At 54.1% G+C, this 26,166-nt stretch overlaps 1 protein-coding gene across 3 annotated transcripts in view; it reads left to right on the top strand.

Moving 5' to 3' along the window:
* LOC138649334 (exocyst complex component 3-like protein) overlaps positions 1-25,927 on the top strand; it is a 31,538-nt gene extending 5,611 nt beyond the window's left edge. The window contains exons 3-13 of one of the 3 annotated variants that reach the window (XR_011315292.1): positions 4,737-4,956; positions 5,071-5,776; positions 5,858-5,975; positions 6,119-6,244; positions 10,620-10,720; positions 14,851-14,961; positions 16,583-16,724; positions 17,991-18,113; positions 20,893-20,986; positions 23,928-24,052; positions 25,261-25,927. Coding sequence is in view for 2 of the 3 variants with exons in the window: in XM_069739637.1 (XP_069595738.1) it covers positions 4,737-4,956; positions 5,071-5,776; positions 5,858-5,975; positions 6,119-6,244; positions 10,620-10,720; positions 14,851-14,961; positions 16,583-16,724; positions 17,991-18,113; positions 20,831-20,986; positions 23,928-24,052; positions 25,261-25,447 (2,115 nt within the window). In the remaining variant the exon portion in view is untranslated. Of the gene's footprint in view, positions 1-4,736; positions 4,957-5,070; positions 5,777-5,857; positions 5,976-6,118; positions 6,245-10,619; positions 10,721-14,850; positions 14,962-16,582; positions 16,725-17,990; positions 18,114-20,830; positions 20,987-23,927; positions 24,053-25,260 lie in introns of all 3 variants that reach the window. The other 2 variants (XM_069739637.1, XM_069739639.1) reach the window with 2 other exon arrangements.
* The last annotated feature ends 239 nt before the right edge of the window (positions 25,928-26,166 follow it).

Below are 26,166 nucleotides of genomic sequence, written 5' to 3'. Positions count from 1 at the left end.
TTCTACAGAAGGTGCACACAGATTCCCCACCATGTTCATACAGAATGTCAGACCAGGGCTCCAATCATTACCAGCAAAGATCAAGAAAATGGCCCAAAGACACAAAGTTCCCCCTGAGAGTCCCACAAAGTCCTCCAGCTTTACCACAATCTGTGTGTATACAGGTTTTTTTTGCAGCTTTTTCACCACATCAGAATAAAACATTTGTAAAGTAACTTTGTATTTTGTTCAATTATCAATGCAAAGTGAATGAAGAGAAATGTAAATCCCATCAGAATCTGGTGACCGCCCGTCGCCTCCATCATCAGTATCTGGTGACCGCCCGTCGCCTCCATCATCAGTATCTGGTGACCGCCCATCACCTCCATCATCAGTATCTGGTGACCGCCGGTCTCCTCCATCATCAGTATCTGGTGACCGCCCGTCGCCTCCATCATCAGTATCTGGTGACCGCCCGTCTCCTCCATCATCAGTATCTGGTGACCGCCCGTCTCCTCCATCATCAGTATCTGGTGACCGCCCGTCTCCTCCATCATCAGCATCTGGTGACCACCTGTCACCTCCATCATCAGTATCTGGTGACCGCCCGTCACCTCCATCATCAGTATCTGGTGACCGTCCGTCTCCTCCATCATCAGTATCTGGTGACCGCCCGTCTCCTCCATCATCAGTATCTGGTGACCTCCCGTCTCCTCCATCATCAGTATCTGGTGACCACCCATCACCTCCATCATCAGTATCTGGTGACCGCCCATCTCCTCCATCATCAGTATCTGGTGACCGCCCGTCTCCTCCATCATCAGTATCTGGTGACCGCCCGTCTCCTCCATCATCAGTATCTGGTGATCGCCCGTCTCCTCCATCATCAGTATCTGGTGACCGCCCGTCTCCTCCATCATCAGTATCTGGTGATCGCCCGTCTCCTCCATCATCAGTATCTGGTGACCGCCCGTCTCCTCCATCATCAGTATCTGGTGACCGCCCGTCACCTCCATCATCAGTATCTGGTGATCGCCCGTCTCCTCTATCATCAGTATCTGGTGATCGCCCGTCACCTCCATCATCAGTATCTGGTGACCGCCCATCTCCTCCATCAGTATCTGGTGACCGCCCATCTCCTCCATCATCAGTATCTGGTGACCGCCCGTCTCCTCCATCATCAGTATCTGGTGACCGCCCGTCTCCTCCATCATCAGTATCTGGTGATCGCCCGTCTCCTCCATCATCAGTATCTGGTGACCGCCCGTCACCTCCATCATCAGTATCTGGTGATCGCCCGTCTCCTCCATCATCAGTATCTGGTGACCACCCATCACCTCCATCATCAGTATCTGGTGACCTCCCGTCTCCTCCATCATCAGTATCTGGTGACCGCCCGTCTCCTCCATCATCAGTATCTGGTGACCGCCCGTCTCCTCCATCATCAGTATCTGGTGACCTCCCGTCTCCTCCATCATCAGTATCTGGTGACCGCCCGTCTCCTCCATCATCAGTATCTGGTGACCGCCCGTCTCCTCTATCATCAGTATCTGGTGATCGCCCGTCTCCTCCATCATCAGTATCTGGTGACCGCCCGTCACCTCCATCATCAGTATCTGGTGACCGCCCGTCACCTCCATCATCAGTATCTGGTGACCGCCCGTCACCTTCAACACTTTTTCTCGTCACTTGTGCACAGGTTATGGAGGATCTCAGCAGGTTGTGCCAAACATCTTGGAGAACTTCCCCAGATCTTCTGTGAATGAGTCTTGTGCGGATCCTTCTGTCTTGTCATGTGATCCCAGACAGATGTTGTGGAGATACAGGGTTAATGGGTGTTCTCGTCTGCTGGCCCGGCTGTCTTTAGAAAGACTGCATGGACCAGTGCACATACCACTGAACGCCCGATCTATCTCCCTGTGGGCAGAACACTACTCAGACAACACAGGGTGAGGGTAACACAGTGTGGCAATAGTTTATTGACCCACGACGACACAACGGCAAACAGAACACTCCCAGCAAATATCGAAGATGGTGCAAATTACCGGGTCTCACCCTTCCCCTGTCACGCTGGGATTAGAGGTGCTTCCGGGGCCCAGTACCTCCAGTAGTGGCTCCCTGTGTTTGGCTGGCCCCCACAGTGAGGAGGTAACCACAAGCTTAGGAAGCGGACACTCCATTAGTGTATGAGGCCAGGTGACCGGATTGTCCCAACCTGGGTTCTCTAAAGGTCTTTGAGGGTTCAGTGATGGTCAATGAGGCAGCTCTGTATTTCTTCAGTTGGAGCCATGATGCCATGACTTCTGTAATGTAGAGTCTCTCTGAAAACAGGCAGATCCTCCTTTATATAGGTCACAACTTCTCATTCAGTCATTCCACCACCAGCCTGGGGGTAGGAGGCCGTCCCTCACTGCTGGAGTGTGCAAACAACTACATAGATTGTCCTTCATATTGCCGAGCACCAATGGGGCATCAACATATTAACAACATTCACACATTGTGCCTTTTACATTTCTCTTTTCTTCAGTTTGCATTTTCTTAATAGATATTTTTTCTAGAGAGCTTCTATTTCTGGAATCTCTTTACTTTGCCACATTTTTTCCTGCTTCTTCATTTTCATATTAATAATTTATATTTTGTTCTCTTCTCATTTATTATTGAATGTACAGGCCCGACCCCTCTGTGTATGGGGAGAACTGCGATTATGGGGATTGCCCTCTTCTCACTTGTGGTATACACTGCTGTTACCCCACGCTTCACTGTACACTGAATATATGTGCAGTGTTGGGATCATATGAGCAGACGGGGGCTTCTCACAAAATTACAATATCATCAAAAAGTATCTCCTATATTCTATAGAGTCATTACAGAGTGATCTATTTCACGTGTTTATTTCTGTTAATGTTGATGATTATGGCTTACAGCCAAAGAAAACCCAAAAGTCATTATCTCAGTAAATTAGAATAACTAACAATAAACCCCTGTAAAGGCTCCTAAGCGTTTATAAAGGTCCCTTAGTCTATTTCAGTAGCTCCACAATCATGGGGAAGACTGCTGACCTGACAGATGTCCAGAAGGCGTCACTGACACACTCCACAAGGAGGGGAAGCCACTAAAGGTCATAAAGAAGCCGGCTGTTCAGAGTGCTGTATCCAAGAATATTAATGGAGAGTGGAGTGGAAGGAGAAAGAGTGGTATATAAAAAGGTGCAGAAGCAACCGGGATAACCGCAGCCTGGAAAGGATTGTTAAGAAAAGCCCATTCAATAATGTGGGGGAGATTCACAAGGAGTGGACCGCTGCTGGAGTCATTGCTTCACCACACGCAGACGTCTCCAGGACATGGACTACAAGTGTCACATTCCTTGTGTCCGGCCACTCATGACCAATAGACAACGCCAGAAGCATCTTACCTGGGCCAAGGAGAAGAAGAACCGGACTGTTGTCAGTGGTCCAAGGTCCCAGAGTCTGGAGGAAGAGTGGAGAGGCCACAATCCAAGCTGCTGGAGGTCTAGTGTGAAGTCTCCACAATCAGTGATGGTTTGGGGAACCATGTCATCTGCTGGTGTAGGTCCACTGTGTTTTATCAAGACCAAAGTCAGCACAGCCATCTACCAGGACATTATAGAGCTCTTCTGCCGACAAGCTTTCTGGAGATGGAAATGTAATTCTCCAGCAGGACTTGGCCCCTGTCCACACTGCCAAAAGTACCAATACCTGGAGTAAAAACAACAGTATCACTGGGCTTGATTGGCAGCAAACTCGCCTGACCTTAACCCCATAGAGAATCTATGTGTATTGTCAAGAGGAAGATGAGACACCAGACCCAACAATGCAGACGAGCTGAAGGCTGCTATCAAAGCAACCTGGGCTTCCATAACCCCTCAGCAGCGCCACAGGCTGATCGCCTCCATGCCACGCTGCAATGATGCAGTAATGCAGTAATTGGTTAAAAAGGAGCCGCGACCAAGTATTGAGTGCATTTACTGAACATACATTTCAGATTTTACAATCATTTTTCAAGCTGGTGTTATAAAGTATTACTGAGATAATGACTTTTGGGATAATCATCAACATTAACAAAAATAAACATGTGAAATAGATCACTCTGTAATTACTCTATAAAATATTCAGTTTTTGTATTGAAGAACTGAAATAAATTCACTTTTTGATGATATTCTAATTTTGTGAGATGTACTTGTATATGCAGTGTAGGCATGGCCTGGGTACATGCGCAGCGTGGGTATGGCCTGGATACACGTGCAGCGTGGGTATGGTCTGGATACATGTGCAGAGTGGGTATGGTCTGGATACTCGCGCAGCGTGGGTATGGTCTGGGTACATGCGCAGCGTGGGTATGGTCTGGGTACACGCGCAGCGTGGGTATGGTCTGGGTACACGCGCAGCGTGGGTATGGTCTGGGTACACGCGCAGCGTGGGTATGGTTTGGGTACACGCGCAGCGTGGGTATGGTTTGGGTACACGCGCAGCGTGGGTATGGCCTGGGTACATGCACAGCGTGGGTATGGCCTGGATACACGTGCAGCGTGGGTATGGTCTGGATACATGTGCAGAGTGGGCATGGTTTGGGTACACGTGCAGCGTGGGTATGGTCTGGATACATGTGCAGAGTGGGTGTGGTTTGGGTACACGCGCAGCGTGGGTATATCATCTGCCCACTGCATACATCGCCCTCTTGTGGCCGCCTCGCTCCCCTGCCCAGCAGTAATATATCTTCTATCCATCATGTGCTTCTAGTCTTCGCTGCAGTCGTACCTAGAAGGTGTGGGCCATGGCTTGGCTCAGCTGCACGTTGCACTCTCGGACGTCCGTCATGTCCAGCAGGCCCTAAGTGAGGTGCGGGACATCTGGCAGGAGAATGCTTGTCCCCTCACCAAGCTACAACCCATCCGCCAGCTGGTGATGGAGCACGTCCAGCTGTCGGTGGTGATACAGAGCCTGCCGTACCTCCATGCCGGTAAGTGCAGCACTCCGTCAGGCCGAGGGGTTGGAGGAGATGCTGGCGGTGGCATACACCTTCTCCTAATGTTGAGCCTTTGTGTTTTTCTGATTGTTCCCCGTGTCCATCTAGTGCCAACGCTGATTGCCCAGTCTCGAGATCTGATTGAGAAGCGGCATCTTCTGGAGGCTCACGTCACCCTCCGGGACCTGGAGAGCCTCAGGGATGGCATCCTGTACAGGTTACAGAAGGCTGGGGCTTCGCCAGACTCCACTGATGTCCACATTGATGATGAAGGAGCAGATTTAGTGCAGCAATTTTTTGCAGGCGTGCAGGAAGTGAGTGAGGAGCTGGGTGCCATACTGTTCTCTCTGGCCAAATCGGCAGTAGGAGTCGCCCGCTCAGACCCTTCTCTTCTAGTCTCTGCCATCCGTATTATTGAACGAGAAGAATTCCTGGATGCCGAGGAGACAAGAGGCTCCATGCAGCAGCTCTGGAGGCCCCCGGGGCGCCCCAAACACTGGAAAGCGCTCTTCTTAAAAGCTTTGGAGAAAGGTGTTTGTGATCGAGTAATGGCACCGGAGCCGCTGTGCGAAAATCTCAGCTCAGCTGATCTGGCCAAGCGTCTAAAGGCTCTGCAGGGTGGAGTGGTGGAGGAGCTGCAGAGTGTGGTCTCTGTCCTGGTGCCGTGTGTTCCACCACACTATGATCTCGCCCGTGGTGTGGCCTTCATGTGCCACCATGGCATTGCTCGTCATCTCCGAGAGATCCTTAGCCATGACCTTCCTCACCCGGCCTTGTATCATGTACTCCATTGGGTGACAACGGTATACCCCAGGTACGACCCGACCGTCAGAGCACGGCCATTGTTATGTAGTGCACTTTCTGCCATTAACCTCTTCACTCACCACAATTTCAGTGCAGACATGATGGGACACCCCAACTTCTCATCAGAGATTGATGTTTCAGAGCTGGGACCGCCCATTCCACCTGAAATGTTGGAGGAGCAGCTGATTCGTTACACGCGGTGTATTCGGGTGAGTTGTTATATTTTCATTTGGGGTGGCGATTACAGCCCCAACGCGAGAATAAGACGTCCTGGAAGCCATGTCTGCTCCCAGCATGTCCACCCTCGCTGCCTGCCCATGTTTACACCTCTCCATGTCCTCCCATACTACAGGCTTGCCTCCGTCAGTGGATACACAAAGCATTGGAGGTGGAGGCTTCGGACTGGATGAGGGAGCAGGAGCCCGACAAGGACCAGGACGGCTTCTATCTGTCCGGCTTCCAGCACGTCGTAATGCAGGTGAGAATGGAGGCATCGGACCCTCCGGGAGATGTCCAGATCAGGCCCGGAGAGAGGGAGCAAGGCCCTGTAGTAATGGAGAAATGGTAACGGTGCGCGTAATGTGTTCTGGTAGAGGTGAAAGCGTCCCACCACGACACGGTGCACCCAATCAGGACGGACCTACTCTTGTGGTTATGTCACTGTGATGCGGCTAGGTCCCGTGCCCATTGGGTACACCTTGTATCATTACTATTCCTTTCTTTACTGCAGGGGACTGGCTCATTTTATTTTTATTTTAACTTCTGTCTTATAAATGGCCACAGTGTGAATCCTATGTACTGCTCCGGGACCAACCAACGTGTGCAGGACCTATGTGCGGTCGCTCAGCTTTATTTGTTTTAGAAAATGATTGGACCAATATTTTATACCATATACGTCCCGCATCCTGTGCACATATCCCCCGTTATACCACCCACCTCCTGTACACATACCCAATTATACCCCCCTCCTGCTGTACACATACCCCGTTATACCCCTCACCTCCTGTGCACATATCCCCCGTTATACCACCCACCTCCTGTACACATACCCCTGTTATACCCCCCACCTCCTGTACACATACCCCATTATACCCCCCACCTCCTGTACACATACCCTATTATACCCCCACCTCCTGTACACATACATCGTTATACCCCTCACCTCCTGTGCACATATCCCCCGTTATACCACCCACCTCCTGTACACATACCCAATTATACCCCCCTCCTGCTGTACACATACCCCGTTATACCCCTCACCTCCTGTGCACATATCCCCCGTTATACCACCCACCTCCTGTACACATACCCCTGTTATACCCCCCACCTCCTGTACACATACCCCATTATACCCCCCACCTCCTGTACACATACCCTATTATACCCCCACCTCCTGTACACATACATCGTTATACCCCTCACCTCCTGTGCACATATCCCCCGTTATACCACCCACCTCCTGTACACATACCCCTGTTATACCCCCCACCTCCTGTACACATACCCCATTATACCCCCCACCTCCTGTACACATACCCTATTATACCCCCACCTCCTGTACACATACATCGTTATACCCCTCACCTCCTGTGCACATATCCCCCGTTATACCACCCACCTCCTGTACACATACCCCTGTTATACCCCCCACCTCCTGTACACATACCCCATTATACCCCCCACCTCCTGTACACATACCCCATTATACCCCCAACCTCCTGTACACATACCCCATTATACCCCCCACCTCCTGTACACATACCCCATTATACCCCCCACCTCCTGTACACATACATCGTTATACCCCCCACCTCCTGTACACATACCCCTGTTGTACCCCTCACCTCCTGTATACATACCCCATTATACCCCCACCACTTGTACACATACCCCATTATACCCCCCACCTCCTGTACACATACATCGTTATACCCCCCACCTCCTGTACACATACCCCTGTTGTACCCCTCACCTCCTGTATACATACCCCATTATACCCCCACCACTTGTACACATACCCCATTATACCCCCCATCTCCTGTACACATACCCCATTATACCCCCCACCTCCTGTACACATACCCCATTATACCCCCCACCTCCTGTACACATACCCCGTTGTACCCCCACCTCCTGTACACATACCCCGTTGTACCCCCCACCTCCTGTACACATACCCCTGTTGTACCCCCCACCTACTGTACACATACCCCATTATACCCCCACCTCCTGTACACATACCCCATTATACCCCCGCCTCCTGTACACATACCCCATTATACCCCCCACCTCCTGTACACATACCCCATTATACCCCCACCTCCTGTACACATACCCCATTATACCCCCCACCTCTTGTACACATACCCCATTATACCCCCCACCTCCTGTACACATACCCCATTATACCCCCCACCTCCTGTACACATACCCCTGTTGTACCCCTCACCTCCTGTATACATACCCCATTATACCCCCCACCACTTGTACCCATACCCCATTATACCCCCCACCTCCTGTACACATACCCCATTATACCCCCCACCTCCTGTACACATACCCCATTATACCCCCCACCTCCTGTACACATACCCCTGATGTACCCCTCACCTCCTGTATACATACCCCATTATACCCCCCACCACTTGTACCCATACCCCATTATACCCCCACCTCCTGTACACATACCCCATTATACCCCCCACCTCCTGTACACATACCTCATTATACCCCCACCTCGTGTACCCATACCCCATTATACCCCCCACCTCCTGTACACATACCCCATTATACCCCCCACCTCCTGTACACATACCCCATTATACCCCCCACCTCCTGTACACATACCCCTGATGTACCCCTCACCTCCTGTATACATACCCCATTATACCCCCCACCACTTGTACCCATACCCCATTATACCCCCACCTCCTGTACACATACCCCATTATACCCCCCACCTCCTGTACCCATACCCCATTATACCCCCACCTCCTGTACACATACCCCATTATACCCCCCACCTCCTGTACACATACCCCATTATACCCCCACCTCTTGTACACATACCCCATTATACCCCCACCTCCTGTACACATACCCCATTATACCCCCCACCTCCTGTACACATACCCCATTATACCCCCACCTCGTGTACACATACCCCATTATACCCCCACCTCGTGTACACATACCCCATTATACCCCCACCTCGTGTACACATACCCCATTATACCCCCACCTCCTGTACATACCCCATTATATCCCCACCTCGTGTACACATACCCCATTATACCCCCACCTCTTGTACACATACCCCATTATACCCCCACCTCTTGTACACATACCCCATTATACCCCCACCTCTTGTACACATACCCCTGTTGTATCCCCCACCTCCTGTACACATACCCCTGATGTACCCCCTATCCCCTGCCTCCTGTACACATACCTCGTTATACCCCCTATCCCCTGCCTCCTGTACACATACCCCTGTTGTATCCCCTATCCCCTGTACACATACCCCTGTTGTATCCCCTATGCCCTGTACACATACCCCTGTTGTACCCCCTATCCCCTGTACACATACCCCTGTTGTATCCCCCACCTCCTGTCCACATACCCCTGTTGTACCCCCTATCCCCTGTACACATACCCCTGTTGTATCCCCCACCTCCTGTCCACATACCCCTGTTGTACCCCCTATCCCCTGTACACATACCCCTGTTGTATCCCCTATGCCCTGTACACATACCCCTGTTGTACCCCCTATCCCCTGTACACATACCCCTGTTGTATCCCCCACCTCCTGTCCACATACCCCTGATGTACCCCCTATCCCCTGCCTCCTGTACACATACCCCTGTTGTATCCCCTATGCCCTGTACACATACCCCTGTTGTACCCCCTATCCCCTGTACACATACCCCTGTTGTACCCCCTATCCCCTGTACACATACCCCTGTTGTACCCCCTATCTCCTGTACACATACCCCTGTTGTATCCCCCACCTCCTGTCCACATACCCCTGTTGTACCCCCTATCCCCTGTACACATACCCCTGTTGTACCCCCTATCCCCTGTACACATACCCCTGTTGTACCCCCTATCCCCTGTACACATACCCCTGTTGTATCCCCTATGCCCTGTACACATACCCCTGTTGTACCCCCTATCCCCTGTACACATACCCCTGTTGTATCCCCCACCTCCTGTCCACATACCCCTGATGTACCCCCTATCCCCTGTACACATACCCCTGTTGTACCCCCTATCCCCTGTACACATACCCCTGTTGTACCCCCTATCCCCTGTACACATACCCCTGTTGTACCCCCTATGCCCTGTACACATACCCCTGTTGTACCCCCTATCCCCTGTACACATACCCCTGTTGTATCCCCTATGCCCTGTACACATACCCCTGATGTACCCCCTATCCCCTGTACACATACCCCTGTTGTATCCCCCACCTCCTGTCCACATACCCCTGATGTACCCCCTATCCCCTGTACACATACCCCTGTTGTACCCCCTATCCCCTGTACACATACCCCTGTTGTACCCCCTATCCCCTGTACACATACCCCTGTTGTACCCCCTATGCCCTGTACACATACCCCTGTTGTACCCCCTATCCCCTGTACACATACCCCTGTTGTATCCCCTATGCCCTGTACACATACCCCTGATGTACCCCCTATCCCCTGTACACATACCCCTGTTGTATCCCCCACCTCCTGTCCACATACCCCTGATGTACCCCCTATCCCCTGCCTCCTGTACACATACCTCCATTGTACCTAATGTTTCTCATACAGTGATTGTGTATAAAGTCGTCCTTCTTGTGACAGATGCTGATGGAGAACGTGCAGCTGGCGGCAGCACTGGGTGAGGGCATGGAGAACAGGTTACGAAGTGCCGCGCTCTGTGAGATGGAAAACTGTCTGGTTTGGTGAGTGGCGGCACATATGGTGGAGGAAAGGTGACGGTATTTTTCAGTTGTCATCACACTGTCTCACCTGTAAGTAAGTGGCTGGGATTTATGTGCACAACGCTCCTCTGCAGCAGGCGACAATGGAGGCCTGGGAAATGTTATTTTTTCATTAGTGTAAAATCATCTGTTGAGACACGGCATTGTATCTTCATTAACTAGACCTCTATTATCAGCAAACCAAGAAGAATAGACTGTTATCTATATTTTGACTTTGGAATTTGTGTGATTCTTTCTGGTTGGTGAAGAAAACAGCAACTTTTGCTTGTTTAAGCCTGTAATATTGACTTGTACGTTGTCATGGAGCCTCTGAGGAGTAGATCATCAATGTATCTGCCAGTAAATGTGACACATGAAAAAATGTTCTTCCTCCTGGACTTCTGCAATTTTGGACTGGTAGTAAAAAATCCAGCACCAAGAGGTTGCACTCCAATAAGCTTTATTCCAAAATCTTCATATAAAAGCATATACAACCGACAATAGAAAACATGGCACAAATAGCAGGGGTCACAGACACCGGTTTACACGTTTCTGGGCCAAATATGCCCCTTAGTCATAACCTAGTGTCACACCAGTGAGTCAGGGATTTATATTGACCAAGGATTCAAAAAAAAACAAAAAAAACACCCGCCCCATCACTGGTTGTTATTTCACACCCATAACATTAGTACAAAAATACAAACTTCAACCCAACAATATGATACTGTCATTAAACAGCGTGAAAAGCTCAGTGCCCAATATTAATGGAAGAATATTCTATCTGCGCTTGTGTAAACCGGTGGGACGGGCGGTCTCCATCATCAGGATCCAGTGGAGAGTTTGTCGCCCCTTCTGAGCTTACTGACACTATCCATTCCGGAAACCGCTCAGATCACCGCTGTGCATTCGATAAAAATGTCTGGATCCATTAGAGAGATTAGGTCTCTGGTCACTGGATCCCTGAGGAGCTCACTGAGGCTGCCGGAGATCTCGCGTTGTGCAGCCTGTATAGGAGAGATCTCAGATACTACAGGTTACCATGTATATGACACACATACTACTGCTAGTCATAAACTCACCAATAACCATTGTTTCAGGCCTCACTTTCTGGATATTTGATGCTCCACATCTGCCCCCGGAGCTGAAGAAACCTTTAGTGGACAACCAAGTCGTTCTACCAGGACCATCCATCACAGATTAGGAAGGAGCTCTCCTGGTGGAGAATATACCCCCTCCTGGTGGAGAATAAAACCCTTCCTGGTGGAGAATAAACCCCTTCCTGGTGGAGAATAAACCCCTCCTGGTGGAGAATAAACCCCCTCCTGGTGGAGAATAAACCCCTTCCTGGTGGAGAATAAACCCCTTCCTGGTGGAGAATAAACCCCCTCCTGGTGGAGAATAAACCCCCTCCTGGTGGAGAATAAACCCCCTCCTGGTGGAGAATAAACCCCCTCCTGGTGGAGAATAAACCCCCTCCTGGTGGAGAATAAACCCCCTCCTGGTGGAGAATAAACCCCCTCCTGGTGGAGAATAAACCCCCTCCTGGTGGAGAATAAACCCCCTCCTGGTGGAGAATAAACCCCCTCCTGGTGGAGAATAAACCCCCTCCTGGTGGAGAATAAACCCCCTCCTGGTGGAGAATAAACCCCCTCCTGGTGGAGAATAAACCCCCTCCTGGTGGAGAATAAACCCCCTCCTGGTGGAGAATAAACCCCTTCCTGGTGGAGAATAAACCCCCTCCTGGTGGAGAATAAACCCCTTCCTGGTGGAGAATAACCCCTTCCTGGTGGAGAATAAACCCCCTCCTGGTGGAGAATAAACCCCCTCCTGGTGGAGAATAAACCCCCTCCTGGTGGAGAATAAACCCCATCCTGGTGGAGAATAAACCCCTTCCTGGTGGAGAATAAACCCCTTCCTGGTGGAGAATAAACCCCCTCCTGGTGGAGAATAAACCCCCTCCTGGTGGAGAATAAACCCCCTCCTGGTGGAGAATAAACCCCCTCCTGGTGGAGAATAAACCCCCTCCTGGTGGAGAATAAACCCCCTCCTGGTGGAGAATAAACCCCCTCCTGGTGGAGAATAACCCCTTCCTGGTGGAGAATAAACCCCTTCCTGGTGGAGAATAAACCCCCTCCTGGTGGAGAATAAACCCCCTCCTGGTGGAGAATAAACCCCTTCCTGGTGGAGAATAAACCCCCTCCTGGTGGAGAATAAACCCCCTCCTGGTGGAGAATAAACCCCCTCCTGGTGGAGAATAAACCCCCTCCTGGTGGAGAATAAACCCCTTCCTGGTGGAGAATAAACCCCCTCCTGGTGGAGAATAAACCCCTTCCTGGTGGAGAATAACCCCTTCCTGGTGGAGAATAAACCCCCTCCTGGTGGAGAATAAACCCCCTCCTGGTGGAGAATAAACCCCTTCCTGGTGGAGAATAAACCCCTTCCTGGTGGAGAATAAACCCCCTCCTGGTGGAGAATAAACCCCCTCCTGGTGGAGAATAAACCCCCTCCTGGTGGAGAATAAACCCCCTCCTGGTGGAGAATAAACCCCCTCCTGGTGGAGAATAAACCCCCTCCTGGTGGAGAATAAACCCCCTCCTGGTGGAGAATAACCCCTTCCTGGTGGAGAATAAACCCCTTCCTGGTGGAGAATAAACCCCCTCCTGGTGGAGAATAAACCCCCTCCTGGTGGAGAATAAACCCCTTCCTGGTGGAGAATAAACCCCCTCCTGGTGGAGAATAAACCCCCTCCTGGTGGAGAATAAAGCCCCTCCTGGTGGAGAATAAACCCCTTCCTGGTGGAGAATAAACCCCTTCCTGGTGGAGAATAAACCCCCTCCTGGACAATACTTTCCAGAGCAGGATCGCTCCTGAGCATTGCCGAGGATTTATTGAGGATCGTCTTTATCTGGATGTATTCTCTGCTATGGCTGGTGACAAATATGGGTTTTTGATCCTCCTGTTTTTTTGGTCTTTTTTAATGGATTTTTACCAGGTCGGTTCTGGCAATTTTTTCCAGTTTTTTTTTGCATCTTCCAAAGCTTAATTCTGATAACCTCTTTCCCTCCAGACTGCACAGATTTCTTCTCTCTCTTGAATATAGGATTAATGGTCACTGTGGCATCTTTTAGAGCTATTTAATTGTCCCCTAGGAATATTAACCCTCACATGTCTGGTGATGACCGGAATCCGCTCTCAGAATGGTGTTACCCAGAGTTCCAATGAGATTTATAAAGATGACTGCCTGAAGAGAACATGCAAATCTCCACAGTCATTGATGATATGGGGCTGGATGTCAGGTGAAGGCACTGGGGAGATGGCTGCCATTACATCTTCAATAAATGCACAAGTTTATGTTGATATTTTGGACACTTTTCTTATCCCATCAATTGAAAGGATGTTTGGGGAAGATGAAATCATTTTTCAAGATGATAATGCATCCTGCCATAGAGCAAAAACTGTGCAAACATTCCTGGAAAAAGACACATAAGGTCAATGTCATGGCTGCAAATAGTCCGGACTCAATCCAACTTCCACCAAAGAGTTTCAATTGAAGAAAATGGTCCATGACAAGGCTCCAACCTGCAAAGCTGATCTGGGGACAGCAATCAGAGAAAGTTGGAGGCAGATTGATGAAGAGTCCTGTGTGACCCTTATTAAGTCCAGGCCTCAGAGACGGCAAGCTGTTAGAAAAGCCAGAGGTGGTGCAACAAAATACTAGTGATGGGTTGGAAGGGTTTTTATTTGTTTTGTTTTTCATGATTCCATAATTTTTTCCTCAAAATTGAGTGACTCCATAATTTTTCCCCTATGCTTGGTTAAAAAAGTAACCATCACTGACTACCACATTGTTTGTTCTTGATTTCTTTTAGTGTTTCTTAAAGCCAGAAAGTTGCCATTTGAATTGACTTTAGTTTTGTCCCATGTCTGTGATCGGCTTATTTCTACAAAATTAAACAACTGAATGAACATCCTCCAAGGCCGGTGATTCCATAATTTTTGCCAGTTGTTGTATACTGTAGAAACATGTGTTCTTTGGGTTTTTTTTTTATGGGACGATCCCTTAAATCCATGGACTTGCCCAGCTCAGAGTCCAAATATTGTGTCTTCCACAGGCTGCGAGAGGCTCTGGTGAAATATGGCATTGAGCACATGAAGGATCGGACGTGTCCCACCTATTACACACAATACTTACTGGCAATCATCAATGGATGCAGTGCCTTAAGGTAATACATCAGAAGGATGCATTAATGGGGCTCATCAAGTGGTTGTATAGCTTACTGAGGAAACCACCTAAACCTCGCTCCCCTTATATTCTATCCTACACCCGTCTCCCCACTCTGCTCCATCGTACACCCATCTCCCCACTCTGCTCCATCGTACGCCCGTCTCCCCACTCTGCTCTGTCCTACACCCATCTCCCCACTCTGCTCCATCGTACGCCCGTCTCCCCACTCTGCTCCATCGTACGCCCGTCTCCCCACTCTGCACCATCGTACACCCGTCTCCCCACTCTGCTCCATCGCACACCCGTGTCCCCCACTCTGCTCCGTCCTACACCCGTCTCCCCACTCTGCTCCATCCTACACCCGTCTCCCCACTCTGCTCCATCGTACACCCGTCTCCCCACTCTGCTCCATCGCAAACCCGTGTCCCCCACTCTGCTCCGTCCTACACCCGTCTCCCCACTCTGCTCCATCCTACACCCGTCTCCCCACTCTGCTCCATCGTACGCCCGTCTCCCCACTCTGCTCCATCGTACGCCCGTCTCCCCACTCTGCTCCATCGTACGCCCGTCTCCCCACTCTGCTCCATCGTACGCCCGTCTCCCCACTCTGCTCCATCGTACGCCCGTCTCCCCACTCTGCTCCATCGTACGCCCGTCTCCCCACTCTGCTCCATCGTACGCCCGTCTCCCCACTCTGCTCCATCGTACGCCCGTCTCCCCACTCTGCTCCATCGTACGCCCGTCTCCCCACTCTGCTCCATCGTACGCCCGTCTCCCCACTCTGCTCCATCGTACGCCCGTCTCCCCACTCTGCTCCATCGCACGCCCGTGTCCCCCACTCTGCTCCGTCCTACACCCATCTCCCCACTCTGCTCCATCGTACGCCCATCTCCCCACTCTGCTCCATCGTACGCCCGTCTCCCCACTCTGCTCCATCGTATGCCCATCTCCCCACTCTGCTCCGTCGTACGCCCATCTCCCCACTCTGCTCCGTCCTACACCCATCTCCCCACTCTGCTCCATCGTACGCCCGTCTCCCCACTCTGCTCCATCGTATGCCCGTCTCCCCACTCTGCTCCATTGTATGCCCGTCTCCCCACTCTGCTCCATCGCACGCCCGTCTCCCCACTCTGCTCCATCGTACGCCCGTCTCCCCACTCTGCTCCATCGTACGCCCGTCTCCCCACTCTGCTCCATCGTACGCCCGTCTCCCCACTCTGCTCCATCGTACGCCCGTCTCCCCACTCTGCTCCATCGTACGCCCGTCTCCCCACTCTGCTCCATCGTACGCCCGTCTCCCCACTCTGCTCCATCGTACGCCCGTCTCCCCACTCTGCTCCATCGTACGCCCGTCTCCTCCACTCTGCTCCGTCATATGCCTGTCTTCCCCCACCCCCATTCTACTTCATCCAGTTTGGGGGGTGTCAGATCCAGAAGAGTGATCTCATGAAGCAGAACCTTTTCAGTACCAGGAGGGTAATCTACAAGCGAGGGGAGTGCTGTGAGGGGGGAGAGTGCAATGAGGCCATTGTATTTGGACAGGTCCCCATTAATCCTTCCTATCCCAGTTTATGGGCACTATATTATATGTGGCTCAGTTAACCCTCTGCTGTCTGCAGCGCTACAATCTCAAACCTGCACCCTGAAGAGTCTGGGACTGCTATGTGCAGAAGAGCGGCCCCCTGCTTGCAGACTTCCCTGGACAAGACCCAAAAGAAGGCCTGCCACCTGGTCCTGGACGAGCTGCAAACAGAGCTCCAGGTGACGAGTTTGGGGTGGTGAGTGGATGGCACACAGATACCGGTCACATCACCATCAGGTATCTGGGTGTTGTCAGTGGTGGGTAATGGGAGGAATCTCTGAAGGAAGCTGATCACAGCAATAAGGTCACTGTGCCCATCGTCCACTCCTGTCCCCCACACTCGGTCACCGCACCCATCCTCCACTCCTGTCCCCCACACTCGGTCACCGCACCCATCCTCCACTCCTGTCCCCCACACTCGGTCACCGCACCCATCCTCCACTCCTGTCCCCCACACTCGGTTACCGCACCAATCCTCCACTCCTGTCCCCCACACTCAGTCACGGCACCCATCCTCCACTCCTGTCCCCCACACTCGGTCACTGCACCCATCCTCCACTCCTGTCCCCCACACTCGGTCACCGCACCCATCCTCCACTCCTGTCCCCCACACTCGGTCACTGCACCCATCCTCCACTCCTGTCCCCCACACTCGGTCACTGCACCCATCCTCCACTCCTGTCCCCCACACTCGGTCACCGCACCCATCCTCCACTCCTGTCCCCCACACTCGGTCACCGCACCCATCCTCCACTCCTGTCCCCCACACTCGGTCACCGCACCCATCCTCCACTCCTGTCCCCCACACTCGGTCACCGCACCCATCCTCCACTCCTGTCCCCCACACTCGGTCACCGCACCCATCCTCCACTCCTGTCCCCCACACTCGGTCACCGCACCCATCCTCCACTCCTGTCCCCCACACTCGGTCACCGCACCCATCCTCCACTCCTGTCCCCCACACTCGGTCACCGCACCCATCCTCCACTCCTGTCCCCCACACTCGGTCACCGCACCCATCCTCCACTCCTGTCCCCCACACTCGGTCACCGCACCCATCCTCCACTCCTGTCCCCCACACTCGGTCACCGCACCCATCCTCCACTCCTGTCCCCCACACTCGGTCACCGCACCCATCCTCCACTCCTGTCCCCCACACTCGGTCACCGCGCCAATCCTCCACTCCTGTCCCCGACACTTGGTCACGGCACCCATCCTCCACTCCTGTCCCCCACACTCAGGTTTTATGGTGTGCACAGTTGTTTACACACAGAAACATCCCCCCCCCCCCCCAATGATCAGCCTTATTTAGACATGCACTCTGATTTATGATGGTGGAGTAATTTTCCCTGGATACCCAATGGACAGTTGTGTGTGTGTGTGTTGTGTGTGTGTATCAATTAATCGTTCGTAGGAGGGTGAAGGCCTCTTATCTGTTTCTGCAGCCTTTATTTAAGGACATCCCTTCTCGGCCATGGCTATCAGGCTCTAATAACGTGCGATACATTTGTGAAAGGATGGAGGACTTCAGCCAATACCTGAGCAAGGCTAGAGCTCCAGTGTGCCAGGTGAGCGGACCACCTCCCTTGTTCATGAACCCCACATAGAGGTACCTCTATCAGCTCGTGTATTCTTAGATCCAGAGTCATTAGGTGAGTGGACAGAGGCTGAACAATATAGCAAATGCATCGCTGGACTGTAGTTCCGGGGTCAGGAAGAGCTGGCACGTCGCTGACCTCCAGCCATAGATCCGGGGTCTGGGAGAGCTGGCACGTGGCTGACCTCCAGCCATAGATCCGGGGTCTGGGAGAGCTGGCACGTCGCTGACCTCCAGCCATAGATCCGGGGTCTGGGAGAGTGGGAACGTCGCTGACCTCCTGCCATAGATCCGGGGTCTGGGAGAGCTGGCACGTGGCTGACCTCCTGCCATAGATCCGGGGTCTGGGAGAGCTGGCACGTGGCTGACCTCCACCCATAGATCCGGGGTCTGGGAGAGTGGGAACGTCGCTGACCTCCTGCCATAGATCCGGGGTCTGGGAGAGCTGGCACGTGGCTGACCTCCTGCCATAGATCCGGGGTCTGGGAGAGCGAGCACATAGCTAACCTCCAGCCATAGATCCGGGGTCTGGGAGAGCTGGCACGTGGCTGACCTCCAGCCATAGATCCGGGGTCTGGGAGAGCTGGCACGTCGCTGACCTCCAGCCATAGATCCGGGGTCTGGGAGAGCTGGCACGTGGCTGACCTCCAGCCATAGATCCGGGGTCTGGGAGAGCTGTCACGTCGCTGACCTCCAGCCATAGATCCGGGGTCTAGGAGAGCTGTCACGTGGCTGACCTCCTGCCATAGATCCGGGATCTGGGAGAGCTGGCACGTCGCTGACCTCCAGCCATAGATCCGGGGTCTGGGAGAGCTGTCACGTGGCTGACCTCCAGCCATAGATCCTGGGTCAGGAAGAGCTGGCACTTTTCTGACCTCCAGCCATAGATCCGGGGTCTGGGAGAGCTGGCACGTGGCTGACCTCCAGCCATAGATCCTGGGTCTGGGAGAGTGGGAACGTCGCTTATCTCCACCCATAGATCCGGGGTCTGGGAGAGCTGGCACGTGGCTGATCTTCAACCATAGATGCGGGGTCGGGGAGAGTGGGCACATCATTGATCTTCAACCATAGATCCGGGGTCGGGGAGAGCGGGCGTGTCGCTGATCTCCAGCCATAGATCCGGGGTCTGGGAGAGCTGGCACGTGGCTGATCTTCAACCATAGATGCGGGGTCGGGGAGAGTGGGCACATCATTGATCTTCAACCATAGATCCGGGGTCGGGGAGAGCGGGCGTGTCGCTGACCTCCAGCCATAGATCCGGGGTCTGGGAGAGCTGGCACGTGGCTGATCTTCAACCATAGATCCGGGGTCGGGGAGAGTGGGCACATCATTGATCTTCAACCATAGATCCGGGGTCGGGGAGAGTGGGCGTGTCGCTGACCTCCAGCCATAGATCCGGGGTCTGGGAGAGCTGGCACGTGGCTGATCTTCAACCATAGATCCGGGGTCGGGGAGAGTGGGCACATCATTGATCTTCAACCATAGATCCGGGGTCTGGGAGAGCTGGCACGTAGCTGACCTCCAGCCATAGATCCGGGGTCTGGGAGAGCTGGCACGTGGCTGACCTCCAGCCATAGATCCGGGGTCTGGGAGAGCTGGCACGTAGCTGACCTCCTGCCATAGATCCGGGGTCTGGGAGAGCTGTCACGTCGCTGACCTCCAGCCATAGATCCGGGGTCTGGGAGAGCTGTCACGTGGCTGACCTCCAGCCATAGATCCTGGGTCAGGAAGAGCTGGCACTTTTCTGACCTCCAGCCATAGATCCGGGGTCTGGGAGAGCTGGCACGTGGCTGACCTCCAGCCATAGATCCTGGGTCAGGAAGAGTTGGCACTTTTCTGACCTCCAGCCATAGATCCTGGGTCTGGGAGAGTGGGAACGTCGCTTATCTCCACCCATAGATCCGGGGTCTGGGAGAGCGAGCACATAGCTGACCTCCAGCCATAGATCCGGGGTCTGGGAGAGTGGGAACGTCGCTGACCTCCAACCATAGATCCCGGGTCTGGGAGAGCTGTCACGTCGCTGACCTCCAGCCATAGATCCTGGGTCAGGAAGAGCTGGCACTTTTCTGACCTCCAGCCATAGATCCGGGGTCTGGGAGAGCTGGCACGTGGCTGACCTCCAGCCATAGATCCTGGGTCAGGAAGAGCTGGCACTTTTCTGACCTCCAGCCATAGATCCTGGGTCAGGGAGAGTGGGAACGTCGCTTATCTCCACCCATAGATCCGGGGTCTGGGAGAGCGAGCACATAGCTGACCTCCAGCCATAGATCCTGGGTCTGGGAGAGTGGGAACGTCGCTGACCTCCAACCATAGATCCCGGGTCTGAGAGAGCGGGCACGTCGCTGACCTCCAGCCATAGATCCTGGGTCTGAGAGAGCGGGCACGTCGCTGACCTCAAGTCATAGATCCGGGGTCTGGGCGAGCTGGCACGTGGCTGACCTCCACCCATAGGTCCGGGGTCTGGGAGAGTGGGAACGTCGCTTATCTCCACCCATAGATCCGGGGTCTGGGAGAGTGGGAACGTCGCTGACCTCCAGCCATAGATCCGGGGTCGGGGAGAGCAGGTGCATCACTGACTTCTGTTCTTTGGCCATCGCTGAGCTCCTCTGGTGGGGTGCTGACTGTCCAGCAGAGTCATCATGGCTGCGCCCGATCCTTTTTCTCACCTATGACCTGTCCTGTCTGTAGTTTCTGCTGGCACAGGCAGAGCGGATGGTGACCATTGAGTACGTTCGTTCCCTCATACACAGCAAGTTTGTGTGCAGAAGTCCCGGGGAGAGGCAGCAGATGGCGCATAGGATGGCCCTGGACACTGAGGAGCTGAGCATGACGCTGAACACCATGGTGAGGAGAGACACAGCCATGTAGTGTAGCTATTAGATACAATAGAGCACAAGGGATGGATGTACACGGCCTATAGGGGGCGCAAGATGTGTGGACTACAGCCCACAGTGTAATAAGCAGGAGGAGCACGATGTGGTGTATTAAACGGATCAGGTGCAGAGGGTGAGAGGGATGAGGTGCAGAGGGTGAGAGTGATGCGGTGCGGAGGGTGGGAGGGAGGGATGAGGTGCGGAGGGTGGGAGGGATGAGGTGCGGAGGGTGGGAGGGAGGGATGAGGTGCGGAGGGTGGGAGGGAGGGATGAGGTGCGGAGGGTGGGAGGGAGGGATGAGGTGCGGAGGGTGGGAGGGAGGGATGAGGTGCGGAGGGTGGGAGGGATGAGGTGCGGAGGGTGGGAGGGTGGGAGGGAGGGATGAGGTGCGGAGGGTGGGAGGGATGAGGTGCGGAGGGTGGGAGGGAGGGATGAGGTGCGGAGGGTGGGAGGGAGGGTTTGAGGTGCAGAGGCTGAGAGGGATGAGGTGCAGAGGGTGGGAGGGATGAGGTGCGGAGGGAGGGTGGGAGGGATGAGGTGCAGAGGGATGAGGTGCGGAGGGTGGGAGGGATGAGGTGCGGAGGGTGGGAGGGATGAGGTGCGGAGGGTGGGAGGGAGGGATGAGGTGCGGAGGGTGAGAGGGATGAGGTGCGGAGGGTGGGAGGGATGAGGTGCGGAGGGTGGGAGGGATGAGGTGCGGAGGGTGGGAGGGAGGGATGAGGTGCGGAGGGTGGGAGGGAGGGATGAGGTGCGGAGGGTGGGAGGGAGGGATGAGGTGCGGAGGGTGGGAGGGAGGGATGAGGTGCGGAGGGTGGGAGGGAGGGATGAGGTGCGGAGGGTGGGAGGGAGGGATGAGGTGCGGAGGGTGGGAGGGATGAGGTGCGGAGGGTGGGAGGGAGGGATGAGGTGCGGAGGGTGGGAGGGATGAGGTGCGGAGGGTGGGAGGGAGGGATGAGGTGCGGAGGGTGGGAGGGAGGGTTTGAGGTGCAGAGGCTGAGAGGGATGAGGTGCAGAGGGTGGGAGGGATGAGGTGCGGAGGGAGGGTGGGAGGGATGAGGTGCAGAGGGATGAGGTGCAGAGGGTGGGAGGGATGAGGTGCGGAGGGTGGGAGGGATGAGGTGCGGAGGGTGGGAGGGATGAGGTGCGGAGGGTGGGAGGGAGGGATGAGGTGCGGAGGGTGAGAGGGATGAGGTGCGGAGGGTGGGAGGGATGAGGTGCGGAGGGTGGGAGGGATGAGGTGCGGAGGGTGGGAGGGAGGGATGAGGTGCGGAGGGTGGGAGGGAGGGATGAGGTGCGGAGGGTGGGAGGGAGGGATGAGGTGCGGAGGGTGGGAGGGAGGGATGAGGTGCGGAGGGTGGGAGGGAGGGTTTGAGGTGCAGAGGCTGAGAGGGATGAGGTGCAGAGGGTGGGAGGGATGAGGTGCGGAGGGAGGGTGGGAGGGATGAGGTGCAGAGGGATGAGGTGCAGAGGGTGGGAGGGATGAGGTGCGGAGGGTGGGAGGGATGAGGTGCGGAGGGTGGGAGGGAGGGATGAGGTGCGGAGGGTGGGAGGGAGGGATGAGGTGCGGAGGGTGAGAGGGATGAGGTGCGGAGGGTGGGAGGGATGAGGTGCGGAGGGTGGGAGGGATGAGGTGCGGAGGGTGGGAGGGAGGGATGAGGTGCGGAGGGAGGGAGGGATGAGGTGCGGAGGGTGGGAGGGAGGGATGAGGTGCGGAGGGTGGGAGGGAGGGATGAGGTGCGGAGGGTGGGAGGGAGGGATGAGGTGCGGAGGGTGGGAGGGAGGGATGAGGTGCGGAGGGTGAGAGGGATGAGGTGAGGAGGGTGGGAGGGAGGGATGAGGTGCGGAGGGTGGGAGGGAGGGATGAGGTGCAGAGGGTGAGAGGGATGAGGTGCGGAGGGAGGGTGGGAGGGATGAGGTGCGGAGGGTGAGAGGGATGAGGTGCGGAGGGTGAGAGGGATGAGGTGCGGAGGGTGGGAGGGATGAGGTGCGGAGGGTGGGAGGGATGAGGTGCGGAGGGAGGGTGGGAGGGATGAGGTGCGGAGGGAGGGTGGGAGGGATGAGGTGCAGAGGGATGAGGTGCGGAGGGTGGGAGGGATGAGGTGCGGAGGGTGGGAGGGATGAGGTGCGGAGGGTGGGAGGGAGGGATGAGGTGCGGAGGGTGGGAGGGAGGGATGAGGTGCGGAGGGTGGGAGGGAGGGATGAGGTGCGGAGGGTGGGAGGGAGGGTTTGAGGTGCAGAGGCTGAGAGGGATGAGGTGCAGAGGGTGGGAGGGATGAGGTGCGGAGGGAGGGTGGGAGGGATGAGGTGCAGAGGGATGAGGTGCAGAGGGTGGGAGGGATGAGGTGCGGAGGGTGGGAGGGATGAGGTGCGGAGGGTGGGAGGGATGAGGTGCGGAGGGTGGGAGGGAGGGATGAGGTGCAGAGGGTGAGAGGGATGAGGTGCAGAGGGTGGGAGGGATGAGGTGCGGAGGGAGGGTGGGAGGGATGAGGTGCAGAGGGTGAGAGGGATGAGGTGCGGAGGGTGGGAGGGATGAGGTGCGGAGGGAGGGTGGGAGGGATGAGGTGCGGAGGGTGAGAGGGATGAGGTGCGGAGGGTGGGAGGGATGAGGTGCGGAGGGAGGGTGGGAGGGATGAGGTGCAGAGGGATGAGGTGCGGAGGGTGGGAGGGATGAGGTGCGGAGGGTGGGAGGGAGGGATGAGGTGCGGAGGGTGGGAGGGAGGGATGAGGTGCGGAGGGTGGGAGGGAGGGATGAGGTGCAGAGGGTGAGAGGGATGAGGTGCAGAGGAATGCAGTGCAGGAGGTGCAGAGGGTGAGAGGGATGCAGTGCAGCATCTACTGGCCACCATTGGTGGGACCCTGTGTGGGATGTGAACTATGACTTGGTGCTGATGTTTTTTCTGCCATTCTTTCAGGGTATGGAGGAGTCCACACTCTGTGTCCCCCTCATTCGCTCCCTCCAGGAACTCTTTGCCTTGAAGGACCCCTCACTACTCAGCTTGGAGGTATCTGGACTTATGGCAACGTTCCCAGATATCAGGTGAATGTAGTCCTACTGGTGGAGGAAAAACACACCGTGCTGCCAATACTAGGTCACGGGTCCCACCAATGTGTCAGGGATCCCGGGGAGGATATCTTTATCGTCCCCACCGCTCACACCAATTTGTCATGAACCGGGGTTGTTTGGTTGCCCCTGGTTCCTTCTGAAGAGAATTTATCTATATCCCACTTCCCAGTCCGGTTTGGAACTTGCAGCTCTATGGCCCCCCCTTACCCTCAGGTCAGTCAGAGTACTGCACCTAGGGTAATTAGTCACCAGAAAGGCTTCCTGCTATGTACTGGCTACTGAGCACGCTGCAGGGAGGGCGATATAACTACTTCCACTCAGGCGGGAACAATAATTATCAATGCCGCTGTCGCTGCAAAGATTCCCAATCACACAGAACAAAGTATGCTGCTACCAGCTCCGATTCCACAAGGGTTAACGGGTCCGGAGCCAACCCAAATCAGTAGTGCAATTTACTTCAGAGGACACAGTTCGTTATAGAGCAGAAGAGACAAGCTAGTAATTAAATATTTTACTCCATGAATAATTAGGCAATGTTTACAAAGTATAAAAATATATTAGAAAGGAGACAATTCGTATATACATTACAGATTACACAATAAAATAGGATTATCATTGAAAAGAGCACTTACAGGTTTTGTCATGGTATCATGGCTTAAGAGGATAAATACATCTAGATGCATTGGAAACAGCTGGAAGAGCTGTTAGATCACTTCCCGGGCCAAGACTGAAGGCTGGACTAAGAGTATAGTGACTTATACTTCTGAGCTTGTGACATCACTTAAAGGGCTGGTTAATGATATGCACTGATCTGATAGTTATTTACATTTTTCCAAAGTCTCAGACAAAGGCATTCCTGAGTCAGAGGGGAGGGACAACGGGTGGCTTTGCCGGATTGGTCACCTGCACTTTAAAGCCACACCCTGCCCATCATTATTATCAGGTTACCCAGTGTCGCTGCTCGAGGCTTTGCCTTTGGATGGAGGAATGCAGAGGGGGGGAGAAAAGGGGGTCGCAGCTCCATTGTGTGTGTGTAGAAAGCCATGTCCTTCTAAAACTAAACTCACAATATAAGATGGCATTTTTGGCATTATCGTGACACCTTTCATCATGGACCTGGTGATGGCAATGCACACGCGGGATTGGGGCCAGCAGTAATGGCTTCTCTTTTTTTCCCCCAGTGAGGACCATGTGTTGGCGCTGTTAGAGCTGCGCGGTGATGTGACGCGGGATCTCCGTTACACGATTGTTACCACCATGCATCAACAGGCTCTGACTCTTCCAGAAGACTACCGGCACATTTTTATAAGTGTTCCTGTTCCTGTACGAGCACCACCATTCTGCCTTCACCCAAGTTCTTGTGCCTGAGGTGCAGAGGAAAGAACCAGCTTTATTGGGGGTAACCTGCTGACCGCTCGAGTCCCATGACTGGGAAGATCAGCCAAGCCATAGACGAGCACCTGGACAGCTGTTGGGAGGTGTGAGGCATCTTCTAGGCATCCAGGTGGGAGAATGGAGACCACCTATATCCCACTTGCCACCAATGCAATACCCCAGAGTCTACAGTTTGTGGCTCTGGCTTGGCTGATGGGCCTGGCTATATTGCACTGGACAGACATTGGCGGGGTACTACCTGCCATGGATGACTCCTGAGGGGTTATTTTTCCTCTGACAGGAAATAGTGAGGGGGGGCCTGCCGCTGCCGCCCATCCTCGCCTCCCTCCAGTGCTAGCTATGTCCTGAGTCCCCCTTCCAGACTGTCCTCGGCATGTTCCCCACGCTGGGATCTCAGACGTCCTCCTGTGATAAGAGATGAAAGCTGAAATAAAGATGTTTCATTGTATCGTTGCCTGTTTCACAGTTTTACAACTATTACTAATAATTCAATATCTCTACTTACTGTGAGTGATTGGAAACGAAGTTCAGTGAGAAGTCATCATGGGGGCTTAAACTACCCCGATTATAAAGTGTTAGCAGAAACCTGCAGGTCCAGCAAAGGAGACAGACAACAATGGATGAGATTGACGTTTCACAACTGGTGCAGGACCCAACAAATGTCTTCCAGGCGGGCGTCGCACTGGCCAAGC

Source organism: Ranitomeya imitator, chromosome 9 (assembly GCF_032444005.1).
Source record: "Ranitomeya imitator isolate aRanImi1 chromosome 9, aRanImi1.pri, whole genome shotgun sequence".
In the NCBI taxonomy this organism is placed as follows: Eukaryota; Metazoa; Chordata; class Amphibia; order Anura; family Dendrobatidae; genus Ranitomeya; species Ranitomeya imitator.
The sequence above is the reverse complement of the archived record's forward strand: the minus strand, read 5'-3'. Positions and strand labels throughout refer to the sequence as shown.